The sequence below is a fragment of the Lynx rufus genome, unplaced genomic scaffold (genome assembly GCF_022079265.1).
Source record: "Lynx rufus isolate CCGP_SWC_20201006 ecotype Redwood Valley unplaced genomic scaffold, mLynRuf1.p SCAF_9, whole genome shotgun sequence".
NCBI lineage: Eukaryota > Metazoa > Chordata > Mammalia > Carnivora > Felidae > Lynx > Lynx rufus.
In genome coordinates, this window is record NW_025814897.1 from 63,541,663 (window position 1) to 63,568,546 (window position 26,884).

A 26,884-nucleotide genomic window follows, 5' to 3' on the forward strand; every position below is an offset into this window, starting at 1 on the left:
TGCCCTGTGAAAAGGGTCACTGGCTGCTCTGAAAAGAACAGATTGTGGGGACAAGGGTCGAAGGAGGGAGTCCAGTTAGAAGGCTATGGAATAATCCAGGTGAGAAGTGATAGTGACACAGACTAAGGTTGTGGCACTTAAGGTGGTGAGGAATTGTTGGATTCTGGATAGATTTTGAAGCTATAGCCAACAGAATTTGCCAAAGGATTCAACATGGGAGGTAGGCTGAGGTGGGAAGAGAGGGATGGAAAGAGAAATCTAATGTGATTTCAAGGTATTGACCCAAGCAACTGGAAAAATTGACTTGTCATTTTGGGGGAGGCGGTGAAAGGAGTAGGTTTCTTTTGCCACCGGGAGGGAGGTGGTAGTTAGAAGTCTGGTTTGGACATTTTAAGATTTTAAGTTTATGTTATTTATCAGATATCCAAGTAGAGCCATTAAGGAGGCAGATGGACGTACAAATCTGGATTGCAGGGCAGAGGTGGGACTGTGTCATATGCCGAATTTTCTTTCTTTCTTTTTCTTTCTTTCTTTCTTTCTTTCTTTCTTTCTTTCTTTCTTTCTTTCTTTCTTTCTTTCTTTCTTTCCTTTCCCTTCCTTCCTTCCTTCCTTCCTTCCTTCCTTCCTTCCTTCTTTCCTTCTTTCCTTAAATCATTCAGACCTTCCCACCCCCCCATTTTGGACTTCTTATGATCAAGGATTTTGTCTTATTAGGGGTTTGCTTGTGGGGGAGGTAGTAAGGTAGGGTTGGTGGATATGTGGATGGGGTGCAGGTAGGGTCCCAAAGACATAACTTGCTGGTACTTGGTGCCAGCTAAGACGTTCAGTGAATGCATAAATAGGCACAGGGATGATACTTTCCCACGACGCCCTCACGGTTGCTACTTCCCCAAATCACCGTGTCATTTCTTTTTCAGACCCAGCCAGACTGATCACCTATTCTCAAAGCGTGTGGGCAGCCAGCAGGTTTGGTCTGGGCCGCAGTGCTTTAGCTTCCCTGTCCTCGCCCTAGCCCCTCGCCCTGCCCTTGTGCGACCCCGGACCAGCACGGATGCTGACTCCTCCCCTTTCCGGTTTCTGAGGGTTCCGGAATTCTGGGGTGAAGGCTCGGGCCTTTAGGGACCCTGTAACGGTTCTAACAGCTGGGAGGGCATGGAGCTGCGGGTGAGTCTCCAGCTTATAATCCTCTTCCCTTTGCCCTCAGACCTCCCTTGCCACTGCCCCCAGGAAGTTCCCCTCCTCCCACACTCCCAGGGACCCCCTGCCCCTCCCCCTCTTCTTCTCCCCTTCTCTCTCTCCTTCCTTTTCCTCCTCCTATTCCTCTTCCTCCTCCCCTTCCTCCTTCTCCTCCTCCTCCTTCCATCTTGGTCCTTTGCCACTTTTTCCTCTCTACACTCCCCCCAACCTCATCTGAACCATGTAGTTCTCTGTGCTTTCTGTTCCCAAGAGCCCCCCTCAGCTCTTCAGACAGGACTGGGGCTTTGTTGCCACAGAGTGACCACCTGTTCCTCCCTTCAGGCCATCCCTGGGCTCCACTCCCAGTGACGTTCCTTGCTGTTACCAAAGTTCTCTGAGTGAGCCCTTTCCAAGTGTGCATCAGTTTGTGCAAGTGATCACTCCTCCATGTGCCAGTCTCTCTGTATGGGCAGCTGTGATTAGAGTGAGCCTGTGCTTGGGACCCAAGTCTTGGTTCACCAGTTTCTCCAACAGGCAGTTGGGATGAAACCTTACCAGCACATCAGTCTCTCTTCCCTTCCGTTGCCTCCTGTACCCCTTATACCAGGTGAGGGGGACTGTGTCCTGGGTGGTGGGAAGGAACTCTTGTGCAGAGAAGGTCCCTGCCTTTGTCTTGGGCCTGCTTCTTACCAGAGTCATTGGGGAAGCTGTTGTCCTCTGCTATTCTGGCTCTGCCCTGCAGCTGCCCTGCAGCTCCATCCATTTCCCTGTCCTAAGTCCCTCCCCTCCCCTGTCCCCCAGCCCCTTAGACCCTGACATTCCTAGCCCAGGACCTAAGGCCCCTTCTCTCACCCCTGTTCTGGGCTGGGTCATGCAGGTGAGACCCAGCAGCCAGGAGCCTGGAACTGGCAGTCAGAACCTGAACAGTGGGCAAGGTCAGTTCGACAGCAGCTGAATGCCCAGCTCCTCTTGGTCTCGGAGCCAAAGGCGGACTTGTCTCCTGAAGAGGCATCACCTGAAGCCCTTGAATCTCAGCACTCCGTCTGTGTTCCAGACACAGAAGAGCAGCTCCAGGACCGTCAGAGGACACAGAGACAGTCCCCAAAGGCAGTGAGCCAGTCAGAGCAGCCCACAGCGCTGGAGCTCCTGGTAGCTGAGCTCCAAACTCTGTTCTCAGCTGTCCTGCAGGATGGCAGCCCTGCAGCTTGGCACTACCTGCATGCGGTGCTGCGTCTACTGCCTCCATATCGTGTGCTGCTTGTTGGTCACCTTGATTTGCTGCCCTTCCTGGAGCAGCTGTCCCACTGGGCACCCTGGGTCCAATCCCAGCTCCAGCTGGACCTGCTAGATGCCATAGAGCAGGCCTTTCCCCCAGACACCTCTTTGTTAGAGAGTGCCTCACATATTGAGTGCTGTTCCCAGAAGCAGAAGTTCCGTCACAGGCCCCCACACCCAGCCTGCCCTTTTGTGCAGGCCCGCTGGGGTGGGCAGCACGTGGGGGAGGAGTTGGCTACATGGCTGCGACCACTGACACTGCCAGAGCTACAGCGCAGCCTGGGTATTGTTGGTGCCCAGGTGGCCCTGAAAGAGACCTGGTGGCTAGATGGCCTTAGCCTCCTGCCCTTGGCACTGGCCACAGACATCCCCGTACGGTATGAAAGCAGGGACACTGATGATGCAGAGGAGGAGCCTGTTGGAAGAAAAGAGACTAAGTAAGTGAGGGACCCAGAGTGGGGCTTTGAGCAGAGGGGAAAAAGAAGAAACTTAACGGGTGCCTCCAGCATCACTTCGAAGTCTAGGGCCAGCTCCCTATTGATTTTAGGCATTAGCCTGAACCCCAAGCTATGCTGGTTGTAGCTGTTTCTTTCTCCCTTTTTGTCTGCAAATAAACCGAGTGTTCTGTTAATCCCCTTCAGGCAATGCAGAAATTAATGAAAATCAAAAGTCAGCTATAAGGAAGCCAAGGCATCAGAAAACAGCTTGAGTTTCCACAGTTTCCAGATCTTTCTCAGATGGTGCTAGAAGCTTCTTTAGTTCTTTTTCTCACTCTTTCATAATCCCTGACCCTCTCCTCTGGGCCTGCCTAGGGCTGGGTGCTGGATGTTGTGTACAGGTTCTTCCCTCAGGATGCTCCTAGGTGAATGCTTGTCTGAGGGACCTTCCCATACATTTGTGTGTGAGCTAAGCCAGCCCCAAAGCACATTAGAGTTGGCAGCTCAGGCAAATGCGACATTCATTCTGACCTTTTCAGAGCCTTCTTCCTGCCCTGCCAGTGTGGGTATCCTGGCCCCTTGAGTGCCAATTGTTTCCTCCAATCGGACTCTCATTGCTCCTTTCAAGATTTCAGAGTGTCTACAGAGACCTCCTCTTCTGAGAGTTCTTTAACACTAGTCTTAGAATTCCCCCCACCCCCCATCCTCTGGCCTGATTTTCTTCTTCTTTTTTTAATCTTAAAATTATTTATTTATTTATTTTTTTAATATGAAGTTTATTGTCAAATTAGTTTCGATACAACACCCAGTGCTCCTCCCAACAGGTGCCCTCCTCAGTGCCCCTCACCCACCCTCATCAACCCTCAGTTTATTCTCAGTTTTTAAGAGTCTCTTATGGTTTGGCTCCCTCCCTCTCTAACTTTTTTTTTCCTTCCCCGCCCCCATGGGTTTCTGTTAAGTTTCTCAGGATCCACCTAAGAGTGAAAACATATGGTATCTGTCTTTCTCTGTATGGCTTATTTCACTTAGCATCACACTCTCCAGTTCCATCCACGTTGCTACAAAAGGCCATATTTCATTCTTTCTCATTGCCAAGTAGTATTCCATTGTGCATATAAACCACAATTGCTTTATCCATTCATCAGTTGATGGACATTTAGGCTCTTTCCATAATTTGGCTATTGTTGAAATTGCTGCTATAAACATTGGGGTACAAGTGCCCCTCTTCATCAGCACTCCTGTATCCCTTGGGTAAATTCCTAGCAGTGCTATTGCTGGGTCATAGGGTAGATCTATTTTTAATTTTTTTGAGGAACCTCCACACTGTTTTCCAGAGCGGCTGCACTGCTCCCACCAACAGTTTGCCTTCCCACCAACAGTTCAAGAGGGTTCCCATTTCTCCACATCCTCTCCAGCATCTATAGTCTCCTGATTTGTTCATTTTAGCCACTCTGACTGGCGTGAGGTGGTATCTGAGTGCGGTTTTGACCTGTAGTTCCCTGATGAGGAGTGACATTGAGTATCTTTTCATATGCCTGTTGGCCATCTGGATGTCTTCAGAGAACTGTCTATTCATGTTTTCTGCCAATTTCTTCACTGTATTATTTGTTTTTCGGGTGTGGAGTTTGGTGAGTTCTTTATAGATTTTGGATACTAGTCTGGCCTGATTTTCTAAGTGCTTTGCAACTTGTCTAGTACACATTCACTGGGAAGAAGGGTAGCTTTACCTTTAATCTGGATTGGCTTCCTCAGTTTTTGCTCTAAGTTTATGGCTGGGTCAAATTTTTTCCTAAAATCTTAAAGCTGTAATGGTGGACAGATAGGTAGGCTCCTGGGGCTCTGATAGAAGCGGACAGTGCTGACAATTTATATCTTCAAGATCCCCAGCAGATCCTTTCTTTTTCCAAGACCTGCCCTGTGCCCTGAATATGTTTCCTGGGAGTATATAACTAAAGTGAGAATGGACTGAGATGTTGGAAAGGGGTCAAGTTCTTTGCTTTTCTCTTTGGACCTGGTGATAAGTCTCTGAGGCCTAGCTAATGTGGCTTAGCTTGCATGAAGTTCTCCAGGTCTGTTCCTCCAGACATCCATTCATTCAATAAGTATCACTGGAGACCCAGTACGTATTAGGAACTGCTAGATGTTGGAGATACAGACATGAACAAGACACACTCATTCTCTTTCTTTGGGGTTTTACAGTTCAGTTGGGGGAATAATATTAAATAAGTTGATGCCAATAAAATAATAATTTCAAATTGTGATAAGTGCTATATCCTAAAGAGAACACCGCCTTTCCCCTGGCTGCTCCTGTGTGTGTGTGTATGTGTACAGGTGCGTGTGTACATGTAGGGGAAAGCACATCAGAGGCATTTTGGTTTAGATTGAAGTTATTAACAAAATATCTTGCAGGTTATGAGGTGAAATAAGAGGAGAGTTTCAAGGAGGGGGAAGCAGTTAGTATTAAATGCTACTGAAGCAAGTAAGAAAAATCTGAAAAATGTTCATTGGTTTTAGTAACAAGGAGGAGGTTGGTGAGAGTGATTTATTTCAGGCAGTTTTGTGAAGGGGAAGCCAGATTTTAGTGCATTCAGGAGCAAACGGGAGATAAGGAAGTAGAAATCACATTTTACTATTCTTTCATGAAGGTTGGCTTGAAAGGGAGAGAGAGATAATGGGACACTGGTGTCTGGATAGGCCTCCTAAAAAAAATAAGATAGATGTTCATAGCCCTTACGACAATGCTTGAGAAGTGGGTGTTCAATATTTTTTTGCACAGTGCATGAATAAATATAGGCTAACAATAAGAAAAGAAAGAGATTGAAAATATAGCATGAAGAGAGGATAAAGGATCCACTTCACAAATGGAGGAATTAGTCTTACAGAGAAGAAAGGGCATTGCTTCCTCTCAAGTTGATTAGGATGGGATTAGGATGGGAATCTGGGCAGATAAATGTGTGGGAAAGCAGCTGAACTAGGGGAAGTTAGTTGATGGCCAAGAACCTCAGTTTTCTCTGGGCAGGGAAGGAGGCAGGGAAGGGAATGAGGTGGGGCCTGGCAGGGCTGGGCATGAGAGTAGGTAGAGGTCTGGAATAGCAGCTGAGGGGACTGAAAGATATAGGGTGCCTGAGGACTTGTATGAAGATACCAGAGCAGCATGAGCCCATAATTGAGATCAGATACCAGGAATCCGTCGAGGGGCTGATATTCCTGGTTCAGTAATCTTCTGAACCAATTTAGATCATGTAGGACTCTTAACTGTTGAGGAAATGAAACTTCAGTAGCTGTTACACGGTTCAAATGTCCCGATCCAACATCAAGGTTACAAGCCCTATTGTGCGATATGAACTTTTAGAATAGGATGGCACTGTTATCTCTGGGGTAACTTGTTCTGTTGATCTAGGTTTGGATCAATTAGTGACATTGCTATACACTTGACTAGTATAGTCCAGGTATTCAGTTTTTGGTTTCTTGGAAAATTAATTTTTATATCAATTTTGTTGGCTGGCGTTGAAGGGTAAAAAGACTGAAAGTACTGGTGTAGGCTTGAGGGGATTGAAGAATGCACCATTGGATCCTGGCTGGAAAGGAAAGGATGTGAAACTAGAAGTTAGGTGGTGATGGGGGAAGAGCAAGAAAGACTCACAGGCATGGAATCATGCAGAGTTGGAAAGCAGGCATAATGGGGGCAATGGTTAGGAGATCTAGGTTAGGAAGCAGTGGTGGAGAAATCAGGCCTGTGGGCTTGCTAGATGATGAGCTGGGAAAACAAAATATTCCCATTTCATTCAGTATTATATAATAATAGCTTCATAGTAATCATAAGAAGTCCAGAATGATTATTCATTTGTCAGAAAGGGAAGGGTTGTTCATTGATTGGTCTGTGTGAATATAGCTGCTTGACGGTATTTGCTCGGTATGTGAATACCTTTGGGTATAGGTGGTAGGGTAGGGTATAGGCTCTGACAATACTACATCACATCCTCTTCAGCATCCAATCTGCTCCTCCTTTCACTGGCTAACAGTGGCAAGCTGACTCCTTGCTCTCTTTTCTCCTGATTTTTTTTTTTTTATCATACAGGTCTCAGCTAGATACACAAGTTCCTGGGAAGAAAACATTACAGAAGAGAAGCTCTGGCTTCTCATTTCAGACTTCCCTCCTGGGTAGCCAGGTGATGACCATTATGAAGACAGAGAGATACCTGAAGAAGATCCACTTCCTCTATCTCAATGTAGCTCCCAGCCGGCACTTTAGGTAAGTCCAGATGGCTTTTACTCTGGCCACTCCCTGTTTTCCTCCCATGCTATCTCCCACCCGGCTTCCTCTCCTTACCCACTCCTCTCCTGTCCTTTCTCTTCTCTGGCTGCTTCTCCTCTGTCTTCCAGTTTGCCTCCCTCTTCCCTTCTCAGCTTCCTCCTTTCCGTTCTGCACCTCTTCTTTGCTCCCTTTGCTCTCACAGCCTTTTCTACTTTTGGTTCTGTCTTCTTTATTCTGTCCTAAAATGGTAGAAACATTTGGTCGTAGCCTCGGAAGGGAATTTAATGGGGATCTCTTCCAACTCCAGTGCACAAATCTGGTGTTTGAACAGTGAGGGGAAGCTTTGAGTTTCCCAAGGGGCCCTGTTCCTTAGACTGAACCAAGCTCTGCCTTCTTTTAACTTCTACCTTCTGGTCCTGGTTTTAGCTCTGGGGCTATAAAAACAAGTCCCCTCCTTCCACATGACTCAGGAGGTGTTCATTTTCTTCTGTTAGCTCTAAAATTTATGTATGTCTCAAAGCCCTGTTCAAATCCCATCTCTTCTCAGAAATAATAATTACCATTAATCAATTTTTTTCCCAAGCATTGTGCTGTTATTATTTCCATACATGAGACGAGCACCCTGAGGCATAAAGAGGTTAAGTAACTTGTCACATACTACGTGGTAGAAACAGACAAACCTAGCACTGTCTTAACTCAAAAGTCCATTCTCTTCAGCAGTATGTCGTGTACCCTCCCAGAAGGCTCTGTTTCCTACATACACTGCTGTCTTTCTCCTGAGCTTATGTAGCACTAATGGGGCATAACCATGCATTTACTGATCAGGTCATTTAACAAGTTCTCACTGAAAGCATTGTGCCAGTTATTAAGCAGTTGTCTTTTGGCTCTTCTCTCACTACTTCATGACACTGGGGCTGAGACTGCAAACTTTACTCTTCCTTTTTCAACTGGCCTCCTGTTAGGTTTTTCTTTTTTTTTTTTTAATGTTTATTTATTTTTGACAGAGAGAGACAGAGCATGAGCGGGGGAAGGGCAGAGAGAGAGGGAGACTCAGAATCCGAAGCAGGCTCCAGGCTCTGAGCTCTGAGCACAGAGCCCGACACGGGGCTCAAACTCACAGGCCAGGAGATCATGACCTGAGCCAAAGTCGCGCTCAACTGACTGAGCCACGCAGGCACCCCCTGTTAGGTTTGGTTAGTAGGGGGTGCTAGAAGGAGACTGGACAGCAAGATAAGAGAAGGAACTTCCTCTTTCCCTTGCTTGCTCCTTCTGTCAGGATTGGTCCTCCACCCTGGCGGCAGTGGGCACCTTCTGAATTAGCCTCTTCATGATTCTGACGACACCAGCGCCAGCTGGGTGGCACCTGCCCATCAGCTTTCTGTATCTTGACTGCCCCTCCTCCAAACTCCAAAGGCACTAGTACCAGTCTGGCAGCGCCTCCAATGAAATCCAGGCCCCAGGTCTACAAGCCCCTCCCCCAAGCTCATAGCTTCTGAGAATCCAGACCCCTTCCCTATGTTCCTCTCATTCTCGAGCTGGCATCGATTCCTGCGGTTATTGTATCAGTGCCACCTTGGTGTTCCCTTTCGGCTGTTTGTTTCTTTGACAGCTTAAAAAAAAAAAAAAGCTCTCTATTAAACTCACTTTGTTGAAATGCCCTGTTTGGTTTCTGCTTTCCTGATTGGACCGTTACTGATATCATGAAAGGAAAGGAGCCTCAAATATGGGATTCTGATACTGCCTTGGTAATGTCCTTGGCCTTGAACAGTACTGAGCTCCGTGCAAATGGTGTATAAGTCCTAGTAATCCATGCCATGTAGTGGCATCACAGTTAATGAAATGATCACTTGTGGCTGACTGTGATGAACTACCTACTGACACCCAGTGGCCAGCCACCACACCTGACCAGTAACAGTGGCGGTGTGGGACGGGATGCTTACTGACTGCAGTGGAGAGCTCACACCAAGAAAATTACAAGCTTAGAACTTTTAAACTATCAGCTCCATCATAATCACAGAAGCAGCACAATCAAAGATAATTAGGCACACGGAGAGACAAGAAACCATGAGCAAGAGAACTAAAAGGCAGTGAATAATTATAGGATGAACATCTGCCAAAGAAGGAAATCCAGTGAAGTGAGTTTAGCATTTGGTGGTGCTTTTCCCCAAACAGAGGCGCATGTGGATCCCACTATTGGCGATTGTGTGTCAGTTTTACTGTCAGCTCCTGAGCCGAGCTTTGGGTAGGCACAGACAGCCAAAGATCAGAGGCTGCAGCTGGGGACCCACACCCAGGAAAGCCATGTTTTCTGCTTCAACCTATAATGTGACCAGGGTACAAATCCAGAGCCCACGGCATTTAATTTGGACTTCCCTGATGTGTCCATACAGATGATTTTCATATTTTACCAGTTTATTTTGCCTTTTTCTAGTTGTTCTCAAGTGAGAGTGTTCTAAATTTCTAGTGCACCATTAGTTAAAGCAGAACCCTGCCCTTTATTGTTTCCTTTTGTTTCTTGGACATGTAATGGGTTTTTTTTTTTTTCAATGTGTTTGAATTTATCAATTTTTTCTTGGATTTGTCCCAGGTTTTTTAATTAAGTTTTTCATTTTAACTCTAACATAGTTAACATACAGTGTTATATTGGTATTTGTCCTGGATGTTAATTCATACTCAGATAGGAATTTATTTCTTCACTTCCTTAGGGTCTTCATTCAAGTGTCACCTCTCCCTCCCTCCCCCCTCCCCCCTCCCCCCAAAACTCCTGTCCTCCCCTGGCATTGCCAACCTCCTCTTCCTGTGCTTTTCTTCCCCTCTCATTTATTATGTTTATCATCTTTCTTCTTCAATAGAATGAGAGCTCTGTCAGGGCAGGGATTTTTGTTTGTTATGTTTAACAGCATACCCTGAGGGTTTAGAACAATTTGGCATAGAGTAGAGACTCAATAACATTTGTTGAATGAATGAATGAATTATCCAGAGTAGGAACAGGCATGGAGGCAAGTAGATGATGAGTTACATATAGAACTTGCTGTGTTTCAGTAAGGCAGAGAGCTTGAGGTGTTTTGGAAGCAGTTGAATACTCTCTAGCATCACTTAATACTCTGATTGATCTGAGCCCTTTGAGGGCAAGGACTATGTAGCAGTTATTTTTATGTCCTCATCTCCAATCACAGCACTTGGACAGAAGGGAAACTCGATAAATGGTTTAATTAAATTCCATATGAAGTCAGGGGCTGAATTTTTCCTGTTTACTGCTATATCCTTAGTGCCTAGCACAGTCGAATGAGTAACTATCCCCCAAAGGAGCACTTGCTGTGGGGAGTGAGAAGAGTACCCTCTATCCTGACCGTGTGCAGGAAGAGTAGCATTTAGGGGTGCCTGGCTGGCTCATTCTGTAGAGCATGGAACTCTTGACCTTGGGGTTGTAAGTTTGGTTGTACAATGTTGGTTGTAGAGATTACTTAAAATCCTAGAAGAAGAAGGAGAAGAGGGAGAAGAAGGAGGAGAAAAAGAAGAAGAAAGCAGCTTTTGAAAAAGAGAAAAGAAAGAGTAGTGTTCATTAAGAAGGTCATAAGGGAAGGAATGACCCCTTGGGGGAGCCAGGGTTCAATTAGTACAGGAAACTGTGGGAAACTAAGCAGCCCAGTGGTTAAGGGAGGTGACTTGAGTCAGGTAGATTCAGTTTTAAATCCTATATTCTTTCCTTAACTATCTTGGAAAAAGTTATGGCTCCTCTTTGTTTCAGAAGAAATGGTTTGGGGAAAAAGAGTACTTGGGAAAATCTAGTCACTTTGTCAGAAAGGAAACAAAGTTTTACATGACTTGACTTAGTGAGTTCATTCTGGATCTATCTAAATGTTCTTCAGTCATTTGCTTAATCATGTATTCTAGAAAGTTGAGAGGGAAGAGATAGAAGAGGGCCATTTTATCTCTTAGGCATCATAGGCATAGGAACTGGGACATCAAAGCTTATAAAGGGCTTTCAAATATACTTAATGCTTAAGTATATTATTGGCTCCAAGTTATGAAAATAAAACTGTAAAATAAAAGTTGATAAATACTTTATTGAATGTGCCCAAACAGCATTATGCTAACCAGTCCCCTGCAACTAGATACAACTATATAAATGGCATTTAGTTTGGGAAGCAGGTGCATTGTGCTGAAGTAAGAGAACTTAGTAGGATTTTAAGGTGGCTCCGGAGGTACTTGAGTGGTTCTTTTGGTTGCAGTTTTCCTCTTTATTTGCCTGTGTCGAGTCTTCTATTCACCCCCTGCTTTTCCCCATTCTCAGTTACTCCCAACAGCACCCACTGATTTTCTCTGCATGTTATTTCAGTACCTAGAGATATACATATTTTATCATCTCTAAGATGTACTTTTTTTTTTTTTTTACATTTTAACATCTCTGAAATTATGATGCATCTTACAAATTGGTGGAGTATCACATTGGCAGCATTTTAATGTTTCATTTTTTTTTTAACACTGCAGCTTACAACTGATGGCATCTTAGGTTTAATGGAATGTAAGGTATCTGGATCTGGAGATATGATCTTCTTAGACCTGGCTGGGTGCCTTTTTCTTTCTTCCCTTCCATCTTTGGCTTCCATTTATTCTTAATATTTATTTCCTTGGGGCACTTGGATGACTCCATTGGTTAAGGGTCCGGCTCTTGATTTTGGCTCAGGTCATGATCTCACGGTTTAGTTCGTGGGATGGAACCCTGTGTGGGGCTCTGCACTGACAGCAGGGAGCCTGCTTGGGATTTTCTCTCTCTCTCTCTCTCTCTCTCTGTCCCTCCCCCACTTGCTCTCTCTCTCAAAATAAATAAATAAACTTTTAAAACATTAATAATATTTGTTTCCTTTTTTGAGTTTGAAGATCATTCTTTTCTCTTTCCCTTCTTCCCACTTTCTTCTGCCTTCATTCCTGCTGCCATGTTTCGCCTCTCCATCCTTCTTTTGTCCCTTCCTGACGTCTGCAGGAGTTCCCAGGGCTCCTGCTGACCAGAGCTCTTTTCTAAAGGCCCTACAGCCTGGTGGTGGTGCCACCCAAGAAGGTGAACCCTGAGTACTACATCTTCTCTCCCTTTGGGATCCTGCATGTCCATCCTGTGGAGGGCAGTGAGACGATCACGCTGGGCACCTGGCACCGCCATTCTGTCCTCTGGCAGCAGCTCCAGTCCATCCCGTTCTTCAAATATTGCCTCTTATACAAGGCCTTGGCTTGGTAGGTGGTGACAGTATGGGATGTGGGGAGAAGTGTTGTGGGGAGCAGTAGCATGCTGTCGCTGCCCTCTGGTCTGTAGTTGGAAGAGGAGTGTGAAGTTGCACGGGCTGCACCGGCACCGGACTTTCCTAGGAAAGCATCTGCTCTTTGCTGTGCCCCACTTTGGAGCTGGGCTTCTGCATATTAGCAGGTAAGGTCTTCAAAATACAATGTCAATGGACCTTTTGAATTATTGTTACAAAAAAACAATAACATGTTCCTTGTAGAAGGTTTGGAAGACATGAAAAAGCACAAAGAGAAAAAAATCTTTAATCTTACCAACCGTAAATAACCACGACAAACATTTTGCACATTTCCCTTCTGGTCTTATTTTCTATCACATATACGTATGTGGTCATACTTGACATACTGTTAAGTAAGCAGTTTTTTTATGAATAATGTATCTTGAGCATATTTTCATGTAATTAGGTATTCCTACATCACCTTGCCCCAGACCACACAATTATTGAGTATTGGATCTAGGGATGTAACTCAGGTGCCTGAATTCAAATTCTCTGCTCTTCCCATGGTACCTTTTGGGTTCTTTTTTTTGAAGAAAAGCTTAGTTATTCCTGTTTTCAGTACTTTCTTACTTATCTTGCACTCCTCAGCCACTCTAATTCTCTTCAGTGATAGAAGTTGCAAACTCAGATGCCCACAGGGCCTGAGCCGGAGCTATGGAAGAAACGTAGTGGATTAGGTGCAAGACATGAGGGAGCAGGGGCATACAGTCTGGAGACTGCATCTAAATAGGACAGTCACTACTGAGTTCCAGTTGTCTGTTGCCTCTGGGAATATGGGTACAGCATTCCAGCTGCCTTGTTTTTCAGGATTTCCTGGAAATCCACATTTTGTTGTAAAATGTCTTAATTTTACCTACTTAACTCAAATTTTTATTAAAACAGTGTGCTGGCCAACTCTTACTGGAACATGTGAAAACATTTTCAGTCTGAATTTGACCCACGGGTTACTAGTTTGAAACCTTTGCTCTGGGAATCCTCCAGTCTAGCCTAATCGTCATAGTGTAGCTAAAAGCATAAGGGCTTGGAGACTGGACAGATCTGAATTTAAATCCTGAACCCTAGCAAGGACTTTACTCTTTGAGCCTCGTTTCCTGATATAAAAACTAGGGATAAACGTTCCTACCACGCAGCTATAGTGAGAATTAAGTGAGATTGTAAATATAAAGTACCATGTTCAATGCCTTTTAATAGGTGCTGAATAAATGATACCCATTATGATCACCTTTTGCTTATTGGGGATCTTTCGTCTTTTTCAAGGATTTTTAGAGATGTAGAATTCTCATGGAGAGAGTAGATAACAGAAGCAGGTTTTCTCAGGGATGGTCAGCCCATAGAGAAGTTAGAGGTTCCTCACCTTTGATCCTAAAACTGATCTGCCCATCTAGATTTTTTGGGCCCTTAGGCCTTTCAAGGAGACACTCTCCTGGCAGAAAGGTCAGTCAGTAGAAACATTTGCACACAACTCCAGGCCTTTCCCAAAGCATTCCCCGGCCAGCAACTTCCTCAGCTTGAATTCTTCCAAAGAATTCTCAAGAGGAATCTGTCTCTGTAGGTCACCAGGAATATTAGAATCTTTCTAAATCTTTGCTTATTCTGCGGTGTGCTGGGCTAGGAAGAGGTCAGAAGTGTTCAAGGAAAGAAGGCTGAGATGCCGGCTCTGACAAGCTTAGCCATTGATTGCAGGCTTCTGCAGGAGCTGCGCTCTGTATCCTGGCTCCCCCGAGACCCTGATCAATGCTATGGGCTGCTGGACCTGCAACGGGCTCTAGCCAAGGAGAACCACAAGGCTCTGCAGCTGCTCCATCGCTGCCTGCACCTCTGCACATCCATCCTGCACCTGGTAAGAGGCTTCAGTGCAATTTATTGTGAACCTTTTCCCCAAGCTGAGCTTGCCAGAGGCCCAGTCTCCTCTTGGCTCACGCTTCTCCTGGGATCCCCTGTGTGGTCTGGACTCTGAAGTTGGCCCAGAGCCATTGTCCTGCCCGGCACCAGCAGTCTCTGTTGTGGGGTGGATGGATCAATTACAGATGGGCAGAGGCTTAGACCCAACCTTTTCCCTAAGGGTTGGTCCTGGCCTTGAGCAGGGAGGAGAAGGAACATAGCAATGGTTTTTCTTTAGCTGTTTGTGCCAGGGGCATTAGGGAATTTGAAAGTTGGAGTCTGGATCTTTTATGCTACTAGGCTTATCTTTGAACCTATTTTGAATCTTCGGTGGGCCACTGTGGCTGGTAGAAGCATCCGGTGATGGAGTCCTTCCTAATTATGCCTACTTTGCATCCGTGGTACCTGCCCTCTGCCTAGGGCTCCTGGAGGCCCTGCTACATGTTCCTGTCACTATAGTTTGCTGTCTGTCGGGTGGGGCTGGATATTTACCCAGTTCTCTGGCTGATCGCCGTCTCTAGGTAAACTAGATCTGAGAGAGATCTAGTACATGAGAAATAATGTACGAGAAGCCCTAGGTAGATTCATACAGGGAAATGGCCTTCAGCCTCCAGACAATAACAGCTGGACCTGACACTGCACTAAGCTGAATGGGGCCGAAGGTGGGGGCAAGCTATTCCATGGCCTTTCTGTACCTCCCAGTTCCTAAATCCCACTCTTGTTTTAATGTTAGAAAAATATTAAAATTTTTTAATAGTGGTTTACTTTGGGGGTGCCTGGGTAGCTCAGTTGGTTAAGCATCCAACTCTTGATTTCAGCTCAGGTCATGAGCCCATGGTTGTGGGCATGCTGGGCATGGAGCCTGCTTAAGATTCTCTCTCTGCCCTTCCCCTGCTCTCTCTCTCTCTCTCTCTCTCTCTCTCTCTCTCTCTCAAAATAAAAAATAAATAAATAAAAATAGAGGTTTATTTTGTCAATTAAGGTAAATTTTGCATGCAGTAAACAAATTGTAAGTGTGCAGTTTGTTGAAATATTTACATGTATATACATCCATGTAACCACCACCCAGATCAAGATGTAGAACACTTCCAGCACCTCAGCAAGCTCCCTGGTACCTCTCCTGTCAATACCCCCACAAAGGTAACTACTACTCTGATCTCTGTCACCATAGATTAATTTAGTCTGATTTTGAATTTCATATAAATGGAATCAACATTTTTTTTTCACTCAACATTATGTTAGCAAGGTTTATCCATAATCTTCTAGGAAGCAGTGGTTCACTCTTTTGTATGCTATGTAGTATTTCCTGTATGAATATACCACAATTTATTCTCCTATTGATAGACATTTGAGTTTGTTTCAGCTTTTGCTGTTATGAATAATGCTGATGAGAACATCTTTTTAAAAAAAATTTTTTTTTAACATTTATTTATTTTTGAGACAGAGTATGAACAGGGGAGGGTCAGAGAAAGAGGGAGACACAGAATCTGAAACAGGCTCCAGGCTCTGAGCTGTCAGCACAGAGCCCGACGCGGGGCTCGAACCCACGGACCATGAGATCATGACCTGAGCTGAAGTCGGACGCTTAACTGACTGAGCCACCCAGGCGCCCCTGATGAGAACATTCTTGTGCATGTCCCTTGGTGGACATAAGCACTCATTTGTTTGGAGTATGTGTTCTAGGAGTGAAACTGCTGGAATAAGGTACATGTCTGTTTTACAGTACCAAACAGTTTTCTGGAGTGGTTGTACCAGTTTGTATTCCCCCAACAGTGTAGGAGACTTCCAGTTGTCCTATGTTCTCATCAACCTTTAGTATTGTCAGGGTTTTTAATTTTAGCCAAACTGGTATATAGTGGTATCTCATTGTAGTTTTGTTTGTTTGTTTGTTTGTTTTAGAGAGAGAGCACATGCAAGCAGGGGAGGGGCAGAAGGAGAAGGAGAGAGAGAAAATATCAAACAGGCTCCACACTCAGTGCAGAGCCAGATGCGGGACTTGATCTCACAACCATGAGATCATGACCTGAGCCGAAATCAGGAGTCAGACACTTAACCGAATGAGCCACCCAGGTGCCCCTCACTGTAGTTTTAATTTGTGTTTCTATGATCACCAAGGTTGTTGAGCGTCTTTTCATATGCTTATTGGCTGTTTTGGTACCTTCTTCTGTGATGGTCTAAGTCTCTTGTTTATTTTTAACTGTTGTCTGTTTTTTTCCTATTAATATGTAAGAGTTCTTTAGATAGTCTAGATATGCATCCTGTATCAAATATATATATATATATATATATTTGATAAAAAAATATAATATATATATTTTATATATATATATATATATATATATATATATATATATATAAAATAGATATTTTCTCCCAGTCTGTGGCTTACCCTTTTACTATTTTAATAGTGTCTTTTTTTTTTTTTTAAGTAAGCTCTATACCCAACATGGGGCTTGAACTCATGGCCCTGAGACCCTGAAATCAAGAGATGTATGCTCTACCAATTGAGCCTGCCAGGTGTCCCTTAATGGTGTCTTTTGATTAACAGAAGTTCTTAATTTTCTTGAAGTTCATTTTGTCAATCTTTTTTGATTAGTGCCTTTTGAGTCCTGGTTTAAGAAATCTTTGCCTGCCCCAAAGTCATGTAGATATTTCCTTGTTTTCTTCTAGAACTTTTATTATATTTTCTTTCACATTTAGGTCTATAGTACATTTCAAATTAATTTTTATGTATGGTGTGACATAAGAGCCAAGTTTTATTTTCCCCATTTATTGAAAAAAATATCCTTTCCCCACCTAATTACAGTGGTGTCATTTTCTTAAATCAGATGACTGTATATGTGTGGGTCTGTTTCTAGACTGTCTTGTGTCTGATTAGTCTGTCTTTTGGCCAGTGTCACTCCATCTTAATTATTGCAGCTTTGTGGTACGTCTTGATATCTGGTATTATAGGTTCTATAACTTTTTATTATACAAGATTTCCCTGGCTGTGCTAGGGTCTTTAAATTTCCATATCAAGTTTAGAATCAGCTTGCTAATTTCCACAAAATAATTTGCTGGGACTTTTTTTATTGGCTTGTTTTAAATTTGTATATCAATTTGAGGGAGAATTGATATCTTAATATTTCATTTTCTAATTCATATACATGGATATCTTCATGTATTTTGATTTCTTTAATTTCTCCTACTGAGGTTTTATAGGTTTCCTATAGAGGTCTTGAATATATTTCATTAGACTTATTACTAGATATTTGGTATCTTTTTGTTGCTATTGTAAATGGTATTTTAAAACATTATTGTTTTCTAATAGTTGCTACACCATACACAAAAATTAATTCATGGTATATAAAAGACTTAAGTGTGAAAAGAAAATCCAAAAAGCTTTCAGAAGACCATATCACATGTTTATTATCTCAGGGTTTCTTAAGATATTAAAAAGTGTAAACCATAAAAATATCAAGACATTTGTCTGTACTAAAATTAACTTTTTGGGGTGCCCAGTTGCTTGAGCGTCCAACTTTGGCTCCAGTCATGATCTCATGGTTCATGAGTCCAAGCCCCACGTGGGGCTCTGTGCTGATGGCTCAGAGCCTGGAGCCTGCTTCAGATTTTGTGTTTCCCTCTCTCTCTGCCCCTCCCCAACTCATGCTCTCTCTCTCAAAAATAAATAAACATTAAAAAAATTAAAATTAACTTTTTAAAAAGCACCATAGGAAAAGTGAAAAGACAAGCAAATGCAACATGTAGAGCCACTTTCTGTGCTGCTGTGTGGAATGGAATGGAACTTGTCCCTGTTGGCAGTCACCCCAAAGGTGAGGGGTGGCGCAGGGGAGAGGGAGAAGGAGTAATCATCCCAAATGGCAACTGAATTGTTATAGAGCCAAGCCTGTACTCTGTGCTAATAAAAGCATGCTGCTGCCCAATAAATTGTAGCATTATTAAATAACTAAAATAGATTTGAAACACTAAATAAATAATGATATAAAATGTGAGTGTTTGGTAGATAACCTTTATCAATTTTTAAGGATGTTCCCATCAATTGTTAGTTTGCTAAGAGGTTTTACCACGAATGGGTGTTGAATTTTGTCCAGTGATTTTTTTTTTTCTGATTCTGTTTAAACGATTATGGGAATTTTTCTCCTTTAGTCTAATATGGTGAATAATTGGTGTTACACCAGCTTTGCATTACTGGGACAAACCCATTTTCTTTTTTTCTTCTTACTTCTTTCTTGTATAACTTTTTATTTTGATATAAGTTCAAGTTTATTAGGAAAGTTGCAAGGATAGTATAATAAACTCTCATTTACCTTTTACCCAGATTATTAGTTTGTCTTATTTATCATTTCTGCTCTTTTTCTTTCTCTATGTAAGTATACATTATTTTCCTGAACCATTTGAGAGTTTTAAGTTGCACATGGTAAGTTCCCTTACCCCTAAATATGCCAGTGTGTTTCTCTTTAAGAACAAGGACATTTTCTTCCACAACTCCAGTGCAATGATCAAACATTAGGAGATTTCACTTGGATACTATTTTGTTATCTAACCCATAGTCCTTCCTAGAAATTTGCGAATTATTCCAAAAATGTCCTTTATAACTGTTTTTTTTTGGGGGGGGGTTGGGGGGGGTTTGTTTTGTTTTTTGTTTTTGTTTTTGTTTCAGGATGCAGTCCAAAATTGTGCACTGCATTTAATGGTCACTTCTCCATAGTCTCTTTCATATGTCACAGTTCCTCTGCCTTCTTTTTGGCTCCTTGTCTCATGGTGGGACAGCCGTACAATAGGGTCTTCATTCCAAAGCCTCCTCCCCCTCCACATCAGAACAAGAATAGCCTTTGCTGAGCTCTTGCTTGGCACTTTCCCCTTTCCTGTTTTGCTTCCCTCTTTCCCTTGGAGGTTTGTTTCCTGAAGATCATTCCTTTAATAAATCACATTTTCCCAAATTCCTCTCTCAGGCTCTTCTTCTAGGGAACTCAGTCTAAGAAAATGTATATATTAGACCAAGCTCACTCATTGTTCTGTGCAAATATTCTACCACCACAATAATTTTTTTAATCCACCTTATCTTTCAGTTTCTGAGAGATGCATGTTAAAAACATCCCCTCCTATGACTATAGATTTGTTCATTTCTCCTTGATGTTCTTTCATTTTGCAACATGTATTTCAAAATCATGTTGTATGCATAAAGATTCATAATAGTATTTCTTGGTGACTTTATTGCTATGAAAAGTCTGCATTCTGTTACTACTTTTCTGCTAGAGTTCTCTTTTGTTTGAGGTAAACTACATCAGGCATTTGCTCCATGTATCTTTTTCTATTAGTTTGTTTTCAACCTTCCTTTGTTATTTTGTTTTATGTGTATCTCTTACAAATAGCTGGAAGACATTTAGTCTGAGAGTCTATGTTTATCTCATTTATTATGATGACTGATAGGTTTGGACTTATTTTTTCCATCTTATTTTGATGTTTTCTATTTCCTGCAATTTCTGGTTGGTTCTTCCTTGTGTTTCTTGTCTCTTGGTGGGTTGTTTACATTTTTGTTGCCATTATTGTCCTCTAATGATTTGGATGTTATACATTTTATTTTTCTCATAGTTGCCCAGGAACCACTCAATGCCTGTTCATCCTTCTTAGTTTTAGAATCTTGATTGTTTCTTTTCATAAACTTGTAGCTGGAGGAAGCCACTTAACTCTGTTCAGGGCAATGAAACATAAGTGGAAGTCACCGAGAAAACTTTTTAAAAGAGGCATATCTAACCGGGATGTCATAGTGAGCATTTACTCCTGACTTATTGTCTGACCCTTGGATGAAATTTTTGGTGATAGAGAAGCTTTTACACAATGATAAAGGCAAAAGTCATATTAAAGATGGAGGAGAAGGAACATAAAAGGAGCTTTTTTTTTTATGTTTTATTTTTGAGAGACAGAGAGAGACAGAGCATAAGTGAGGGAGGGGCAGAGTGAGGGAAAAACAGAATCTAAAGCAGGCTCCAGGTTCTGAGCTGTCATCACAGAACCCGATGCTGGGCTTGAGCCCCACCAACAGTGAGATCATGACCTGAGCCAAAGTCGGACGCTTAACCGACTGAGCCACCAGGTGCCCCAAAACGAGTGTTGTTTTTATCGATACTGTTGGGCCAATATACCATTAAGGGATTTCTTATTGCATTAAATAAACCTTTTACTTGCTTAAACCGCACTTTTTTCCAGTTTTCTCTCACTTGCAGCTGAATCCATACGTAAGAAATGTATACACCTGCTCAAAAGATGTAGCTGTTCCATTTACACTTTTATAACAATGTCTCTTTCATGTCTTTTTCTAAAAGCACTTTGTCAGGAAGGCCTTCTCTGGGTCACCCTATTTAAACTTGCAAACCCCCACTATCACCAGCATCCCTGACCCCTTTTTCTACTCTGTGTTTCCTTTGCTCATAGCACCTATAACCTTTTTACATAGAATATAAATTACTTATTTATTATTATATATTATTATATTATATATTATTGTATTTCTCCCCCCACCTCCAAGAGGGTAGGGATTTTTATTTGTTTCATTCACTGATACATCTGTAGTGCTTCTTATAGGTTATGTCATATAGTAGGTGCTCAGCGAGTGTTTTGAGTGAATGAATGCCAAGTGTGCATTTGTATCCATGTCTTTCTCCCTAGCAGAATAAGAACCTTTACTGTATTCTAATTTCCTTTCTCTCCTCTCTTCCTCTCCCCACCCTCCACCCTCCCCATTCCACTTATGTTCAGATCTACTGGAATTTAATTCTGGATTGTTATGAACATTCTTGTTTTGTAGCCTGCTCATTTAGACCTGGCAATATGTTTTACAAATGCCTTTGCTCATCAAAGCTTCTTGTAGCTCTTATATTCATTTTCCTCTGTCAAAAATATACTGTTGTTTGTTTTGTTTCATTTTTTTCAGAGAGAATCTGTGGATGGTAAATGTTTAGAGTATTTGTATATCTAAAAATGTCTTTATTCATCCCCAAATTTCAGTGTGATACTGTGGCTAGATACAGAATTACAGGTTAAAAAAATTCCTCAGAACTTTGAAGGTATTGAAGATATTGCCCCTTAGTGGTGAGGCTTTAAAAATGTATACTGATTACATACTTGTGTAGTAATTATTGTTGCTTTGTGTATGGTTTTATCCTAATTGGCACTCAGTAAGCCCTTTCAGCTTGAGTGATACATTCTTTTTATATGTCCTGTGGAACCACCTGTGCCAGGCATTATGTGAAGCATTAATGCAATAAGATGTGACAGAGGCCTCGTCCTTGTAGAATTGCCAGTGCAGTGCACGAGTGACACGAGTAACTAGCTAGTGGTGATGCGTCGCACTATGGGCTGTGAAGTGGGAAGCACTCAAAGTATGGAGGGTATTTCTAGAGCGTGAAAGAGAACCTCTTGTCAAGCCCAAGGGCACATTTGTGTATGATGTGTGGCTCAGGCCTCAAGTGCCTTATGTCTGGGTCTCAGAAGACTGGGGTTTGAGCTCAGGTTGAGCAGAATACAATCTAATCACAGAGTCTACTGAGCATCAAAACAGACAGGAGAGCTTCAGGGACAGAAGGTCCATCTGGCCAAGCATGTCTTCCTGGTGTCTCCCCTCTGTTCCTCAACAGGACAAATCCTGAGAGGTGGCAACTGTCAGCAACCTCCCAGATGTGAGAAAGAGCCACCAAGAGGCTCTTAGACTTTTATCCCACATTCTTCATCCCCCAGTGGAAAGCCTCTGTCAGTGCCCCGAGACAGCATCTGCTGTCACGTAAGGAGTATTATGCTAGCCAGCAGGCCACACCTCCCAGCCCTGCTGATTGGAATCCGTGTCCTGGAATTATTGCCAAGCCCTACTTATCCAATCTTTCTCTTCTTTTGTGTAGCCTGTGTGTTAGTAAGCTTCTCTGTTTACACATGCACACATTTTCTCTCTGAGTTCGATCCTTAGGGCCTTTAGCAGACAGGCCTGGCCTATCAAATTAGCACTGTGGCCTCTCAATGTATGTTCTCCATTTTGCATCTTCTCTGGTCACTAAAGGATTTTGGGGGCTAATCTCTACCAAAAAGCAGCCTTCCGTGGGTATATCGAGGTGCTAGGTTTCAGACTCTGAGACCCGAGAGTTTTGCACAGGCCAGCGGGTAGCCAGTTTGTTTTCTTTTCCCTTTGTCCAGTGAGTTTTCCACTCTCTATTCTGACAGGTTCATGAAGATACGTATCACATGCAACAGGGCCTGCAGGAGTGGCTGAAAAACTGCAAGAGGATCAGGACTGACCAACTCTCGGTGTATCTTCAGAAGGTACAGGGCCAGCAGCTGGAGCAGAAGCTGAGGCAGACAGAGGCGTGGTTGCTGCGGCTGGGACAGTTGGCCCGCCTGGTGGACCACATGATTGGCCAGAACCTTGTGTCTATCATAGAGGAGGAGATAACCTCCTTCGTGGCCAACATCCTGCAGGTAAGGGAGTGGATGGCATGTGTGGAGGCGGGACAGGCAGTCAAGGCCACATGGCAGACAGCAGATACTGACCTGTAGCCCCACGAGCTGTCATGACCTTTCTTGACAGGCCCCAAGGCAGAATCCCTTTCTCTCAGCAGAGCTGGTCTTTGACGATTGTGGCCAGCTGTCTCATGAGCCATGTATTGAAAACATGATCCAGATTCTAACTAGGGGCCTGCAGTCTGTCAAGGCCTCTGCCCTGAAGGTATCCTGGACTGGGCAGGGGGGCTGGCTGCAGGAATTCCCAATTCTAATCCCCTGTGTAATCAGAAGTTCTCAGCCTGGTCTGAACTTAGTTCCTTGTTTTCTGTTTCTGCCCCCCTCTACCTGCCTTGGTGTGAAGGTAATGCAATCTACAGACCTGAAGACCCCCTGGGACTCCTTGATTTCTGAAGGTATTTAAGTAAGGAGACACAGGCAGGCAGGTAGGAAGGGTGGAAGGAGCAGGGAGAGTCACATGCACAGTGCCAATGGCATGGCCACAGAGTCAGGCCTTAGGTGTGGAGGGAGCAGCTATGACCTGGGTACTGCACACAGGTGTGGGGGACGGGGGTTAGAGAGTGTGGGTGTGTCTTTGCTCACTCATGCCTGTGCTTGTGTGCATGTGTGTGCATCCAGTTGAGTGGAATGAGAGGTGTGTAAAAGAATGTAAGTACATTGTCCTTCCTCTCGTTCATTCAAACTCCGTGAAATTACTCTCTAATGTCATAATGGCATTTTGTTTACTATTAAATTTGATTGCCAAGTAAATTTGTATTTACTTGAAGAACTCTGCTTATTTGATATTTGCTTTATTTCAGACAACTCTTTTTCATTTCATGTAAGATAATCTATTAGTATTGAGCTATTATGGTGACCAGTTATTACTGGCTTTCAGTCCTCAAACTTGTTAACAATCAGGGAGGAAATACATGTTCACATTTCCTTTATTTGCAATACTAACCCAGTTACAAATAAAACTATTACATGCATTCAGGCACATCCAACATGTAAGTACTTAACCCCCACCATCGCCTTCACTCAACTAGTATGTTTTCAGCAGGATGATTTAAAGACATGAAGTTGGGCGCCTGGGTGGCTCAGTTGGTTGAGCCTCCGACTTCAGCTCAGGTCATGATCTCACAGTGTGTGAGTTTGAGCCCCGTGTCGGGCTCTGTGCTGACAGCTTGGAGCCTGGAACCTGCTTCGATTCTGTGTCTCCCTCTCTATCCGCTCCTCCCCTGCTCACACTCTGACTCTCTCTCTCTCTCTCTCTCTCAAAAATAAATAAACATTAAAAAAATTTTTTTAAAATAAAGACATGAAGTCAATTTTAGGAAATAGATGACAAGGAAGTGGAAGGTTCATTGAAAGCAGCACATGTCTTTTACAAATCACACCAATTGGGGCATATTTGTTCTCAAGTGCATCTAGGTTAAATGGTAGAGACTATTGATATTTGTTTTACATGGTCAGTGGAAAGAGGTAGGGCTCTAGAACCAAACACATTAGTTTACTAGCCTGTAAAATGGGAATTAGGTATTTTTGTTAAAATACCTAACTTGCAGCATTAAAAGAGGTGATATGTTTAGTATAGTGCTCAGCACATAATGATACATGCTAAAGATAGTAACTTCTTAGCATTATTAGTATTAAGGACTGAGGAAAACCAGATATTTCACATTATTCTCTCATATTTTTTACTAATTCATGTTTTGGTATATTGTAGTATTTTTCTTTGAATGGCAAAACAAGCAAAAACCTTAATAAAATTTTATTCTAAATTCTAATGAAAGTGAAAATATTCACTTGCAATGTCCTGGGTTATCCCGTCTACTTTTTTTGTTTGTTTGTTTGTTTTTTGAGAGAGAGAGAGAGAGAGAGAGTGAGAGAGAGAGAGAGCACACACAGAAGGGGCAGAGGGAGAGACTCTTAACCACGCTCCACGGTCAGCGAGTAGCCCAACTCAGGGCTTGATCCCACAATCCTGGGATCATGCATGACCTGAGCTGAAATCAAGAGTTGGACGCTCAATTGACTGAGTCACCCAGGCGCCCCTATCCCTTCTACTTTTAAAGGATCACCATGGACCGGTACATTTAGGCATGAAATGTCCTGATGCTTGTTATCTTACTTTCAAATGTTTTTGAGGAAAGAGAAAAGGAAAATCAAAGCAATGTGGGCAAAATGTTAATAATTGTTGAATCAAAGTGGATGGGTAAAAGGGGTTTGTAGTACTTTTAAACTTTCTTACATATTTGAGATTTTTCAAAACCAACATTTGAAGGAAAAAAAAAAGATCAACATGGAAAATCAAAGTAATATCATGGAGGAACTAGAACCAAAGTTCTGATTTAGGATTTTTCTTAAATTCTTGATGAAAATTGGAGTAGTATTTAATAAAACTAAATATCTAGCAGTTAAAACAGAACTAGTGGTGTTTAAGAAACATACATCTATCTGAGAAATTTGTTACTTAAGTGAGGCAAAATGTGTACATCGTTTTAGCCAAATTACAAAATAATTTCAGTACCTCTACTTATATATACAAACATGAAAAATCAGCCCCTTAGAGTAGAAACTTACACACTGACTAGAGTCTGACCCCTAGAAGAAGACTCAATCTATTACTAATAACATAGTTGCAACATGTCTTGCAGTCTTTAACCTTCATTCTCCAACATTTTCCAAAGAACAGTCTTAGTACTAGAACCAAAAAAAGATGATCAATATTGTTACCCTTACAATCGTTTCAGGAATTTTGAGCAGTTTAAAACTAGGAAAATACAATCAGATAATGATTCTTCTCATCTGGCAGGTGTCAAGTTCAGGAACTTAAGGTTCTTATGTTAACTTTACCCAGATCAGTGTATCTTTTTGATATCTGTGGTAAGATAAATCTGTTACATTGAGAAGGGACAAAGGATTGCTTCATTTTTATTATAAACTCTTTCCTGTATGTTTTGGTTGGGGTGGTGTTGAAGTTAGCGTAGAGATAGAATGTAAACAATTAAACTGTCCTTACTGTATATTTTGGCCAAGGGGCTACATGTGGCAGGAAGGGTCTCTTGGGAGTGTGACACATAACGAGTATGACCAGCAAGAGGAAGAATAGAGGTAAGGATTGTAACAGTGAGTAGACCAGAAATGGAAGAGAAGAGACACTTTTTTCCCAATCATCCTGTAAGAAACACTGAAGACATGAAAAGTATATAAATATGTTTGACGAGAAGATTTTGCTGCTCTGTGGACTAAGCAGCAGTCTGAGTGACTCATTCAAGGAAACCTACAGTAAAGGTCTACATTATTTGGTTTTTCACAGTTAGATTGATATTTAAAAATGCAGCTCCAGGTTGACTTATACACACACACACACACACACACACACACACACACACACAGACACACACATTATACTGATACATATCTATTTTAAATTGAAGCCCAAATCCCTCAGTGGTGACAGGTAATTTATGTTTCTTTGATTTAATTGATATCATATTTCTTATCATAAGAAAGCTTTATTTGACTCTTTCTTTCACTTGGCTATGAAGTTGTTAGTGATTTCTGTTTTGTTTTGTTGGGATATTGCATTCACCAAGTTGTATTAAAAATACACTAGCTTTTCTTTCCATGGCCCAGAATCACACAGGAATTGACTGTATCGCACCGTATTGCTTGAGTGCTCCTGTGGGTCTTGGTACCTTCAATCATAGTTCTTCAACCTTGTCTCGTGTTTTGGAGCTCACAAAACAGAAAGTTACTAAATTCAAAGGCAGAAAAGATATAATAGCACCACTCTTCACAGAAATGGAGACTAGAAAGTCAGGAAGAGAGCCACATCTCTCAAATTGCTGCTTATCCTTTTATCTCTACTTCTCTCTGTGCTTCTTCCCAGTTCCCCTGATTCTCTCCTAAAACTAGCTGTCTCTGCTTTCTTTGAACTTTCTGCTCCCTTATAACTATTGCTTCCAAATGACTTGGGCGTCCTGTGGTACCAACCCCATCCTTGACTCTAGATGATCTGTCAGTTAAGTTTTCCTGTATGTGTGACTGACTTATTTCAAATTTTCAAGAGAAGGAAT

The 26,884-nt window shown here is 42.5% G+C and overlaps 1 protein-coding gene across 1 annotated transcript in view; it reads left to right on the forward strand.

Moving 5' to 3' along the window:
* The first annotated feature begins 1,335 nt into the window (after nucleotides 1-1,335).
* The window catches only part of DNHD1 (dynein heavy chain domain 1), an 80,026-nt gene continuing 54,477 nt past the window's right edge, over nucleotides 1,336-26,884 (forward strand). The window contains exons 1-9 of the mRNA XM_047071485.1: nucleotides 1,336-1,783; nucleotides 2,054-2,888; nucleotides 6,967-7,140; nucleotides 12,169-12,372; nucleotides 12,452-12,562; nucleotides 14,118-14,274; nucleotides 22,524-22,778; nucleotides 22,888-23,025; nucleotides 23,164-23,215. Of these exons, the coding sequence (XP_046927441.1) occupies nucleotides 1,720-1,783; nucleotides 2,054-2,888; nucleotides 6,967-7,140; nucleotides 12,169-12,372; nucleotides 12,452-12,562; nucleotides 14,118-14,274; nucleotides 22,524-22,778; nucleotides 22,888-23,025; nucleotides 23,164-23,215 (1,990 nt within the window). The 5' untranslated portion in view covers nucleotides 1,336-1,719. The remainder of the gene's footprint in view (nucleotides 1,784-2,053; nucleotides 2,889-6,966; nucleotides 7,141-12,168; nucleotides 12,373-12,451; nucleotides 12,563-14,117; nucleotides 14,275-22,523; nucleotides 22,779-22,887; nucleotides 23,026-23,163; nucleotides 23,216-26,884) is intronic.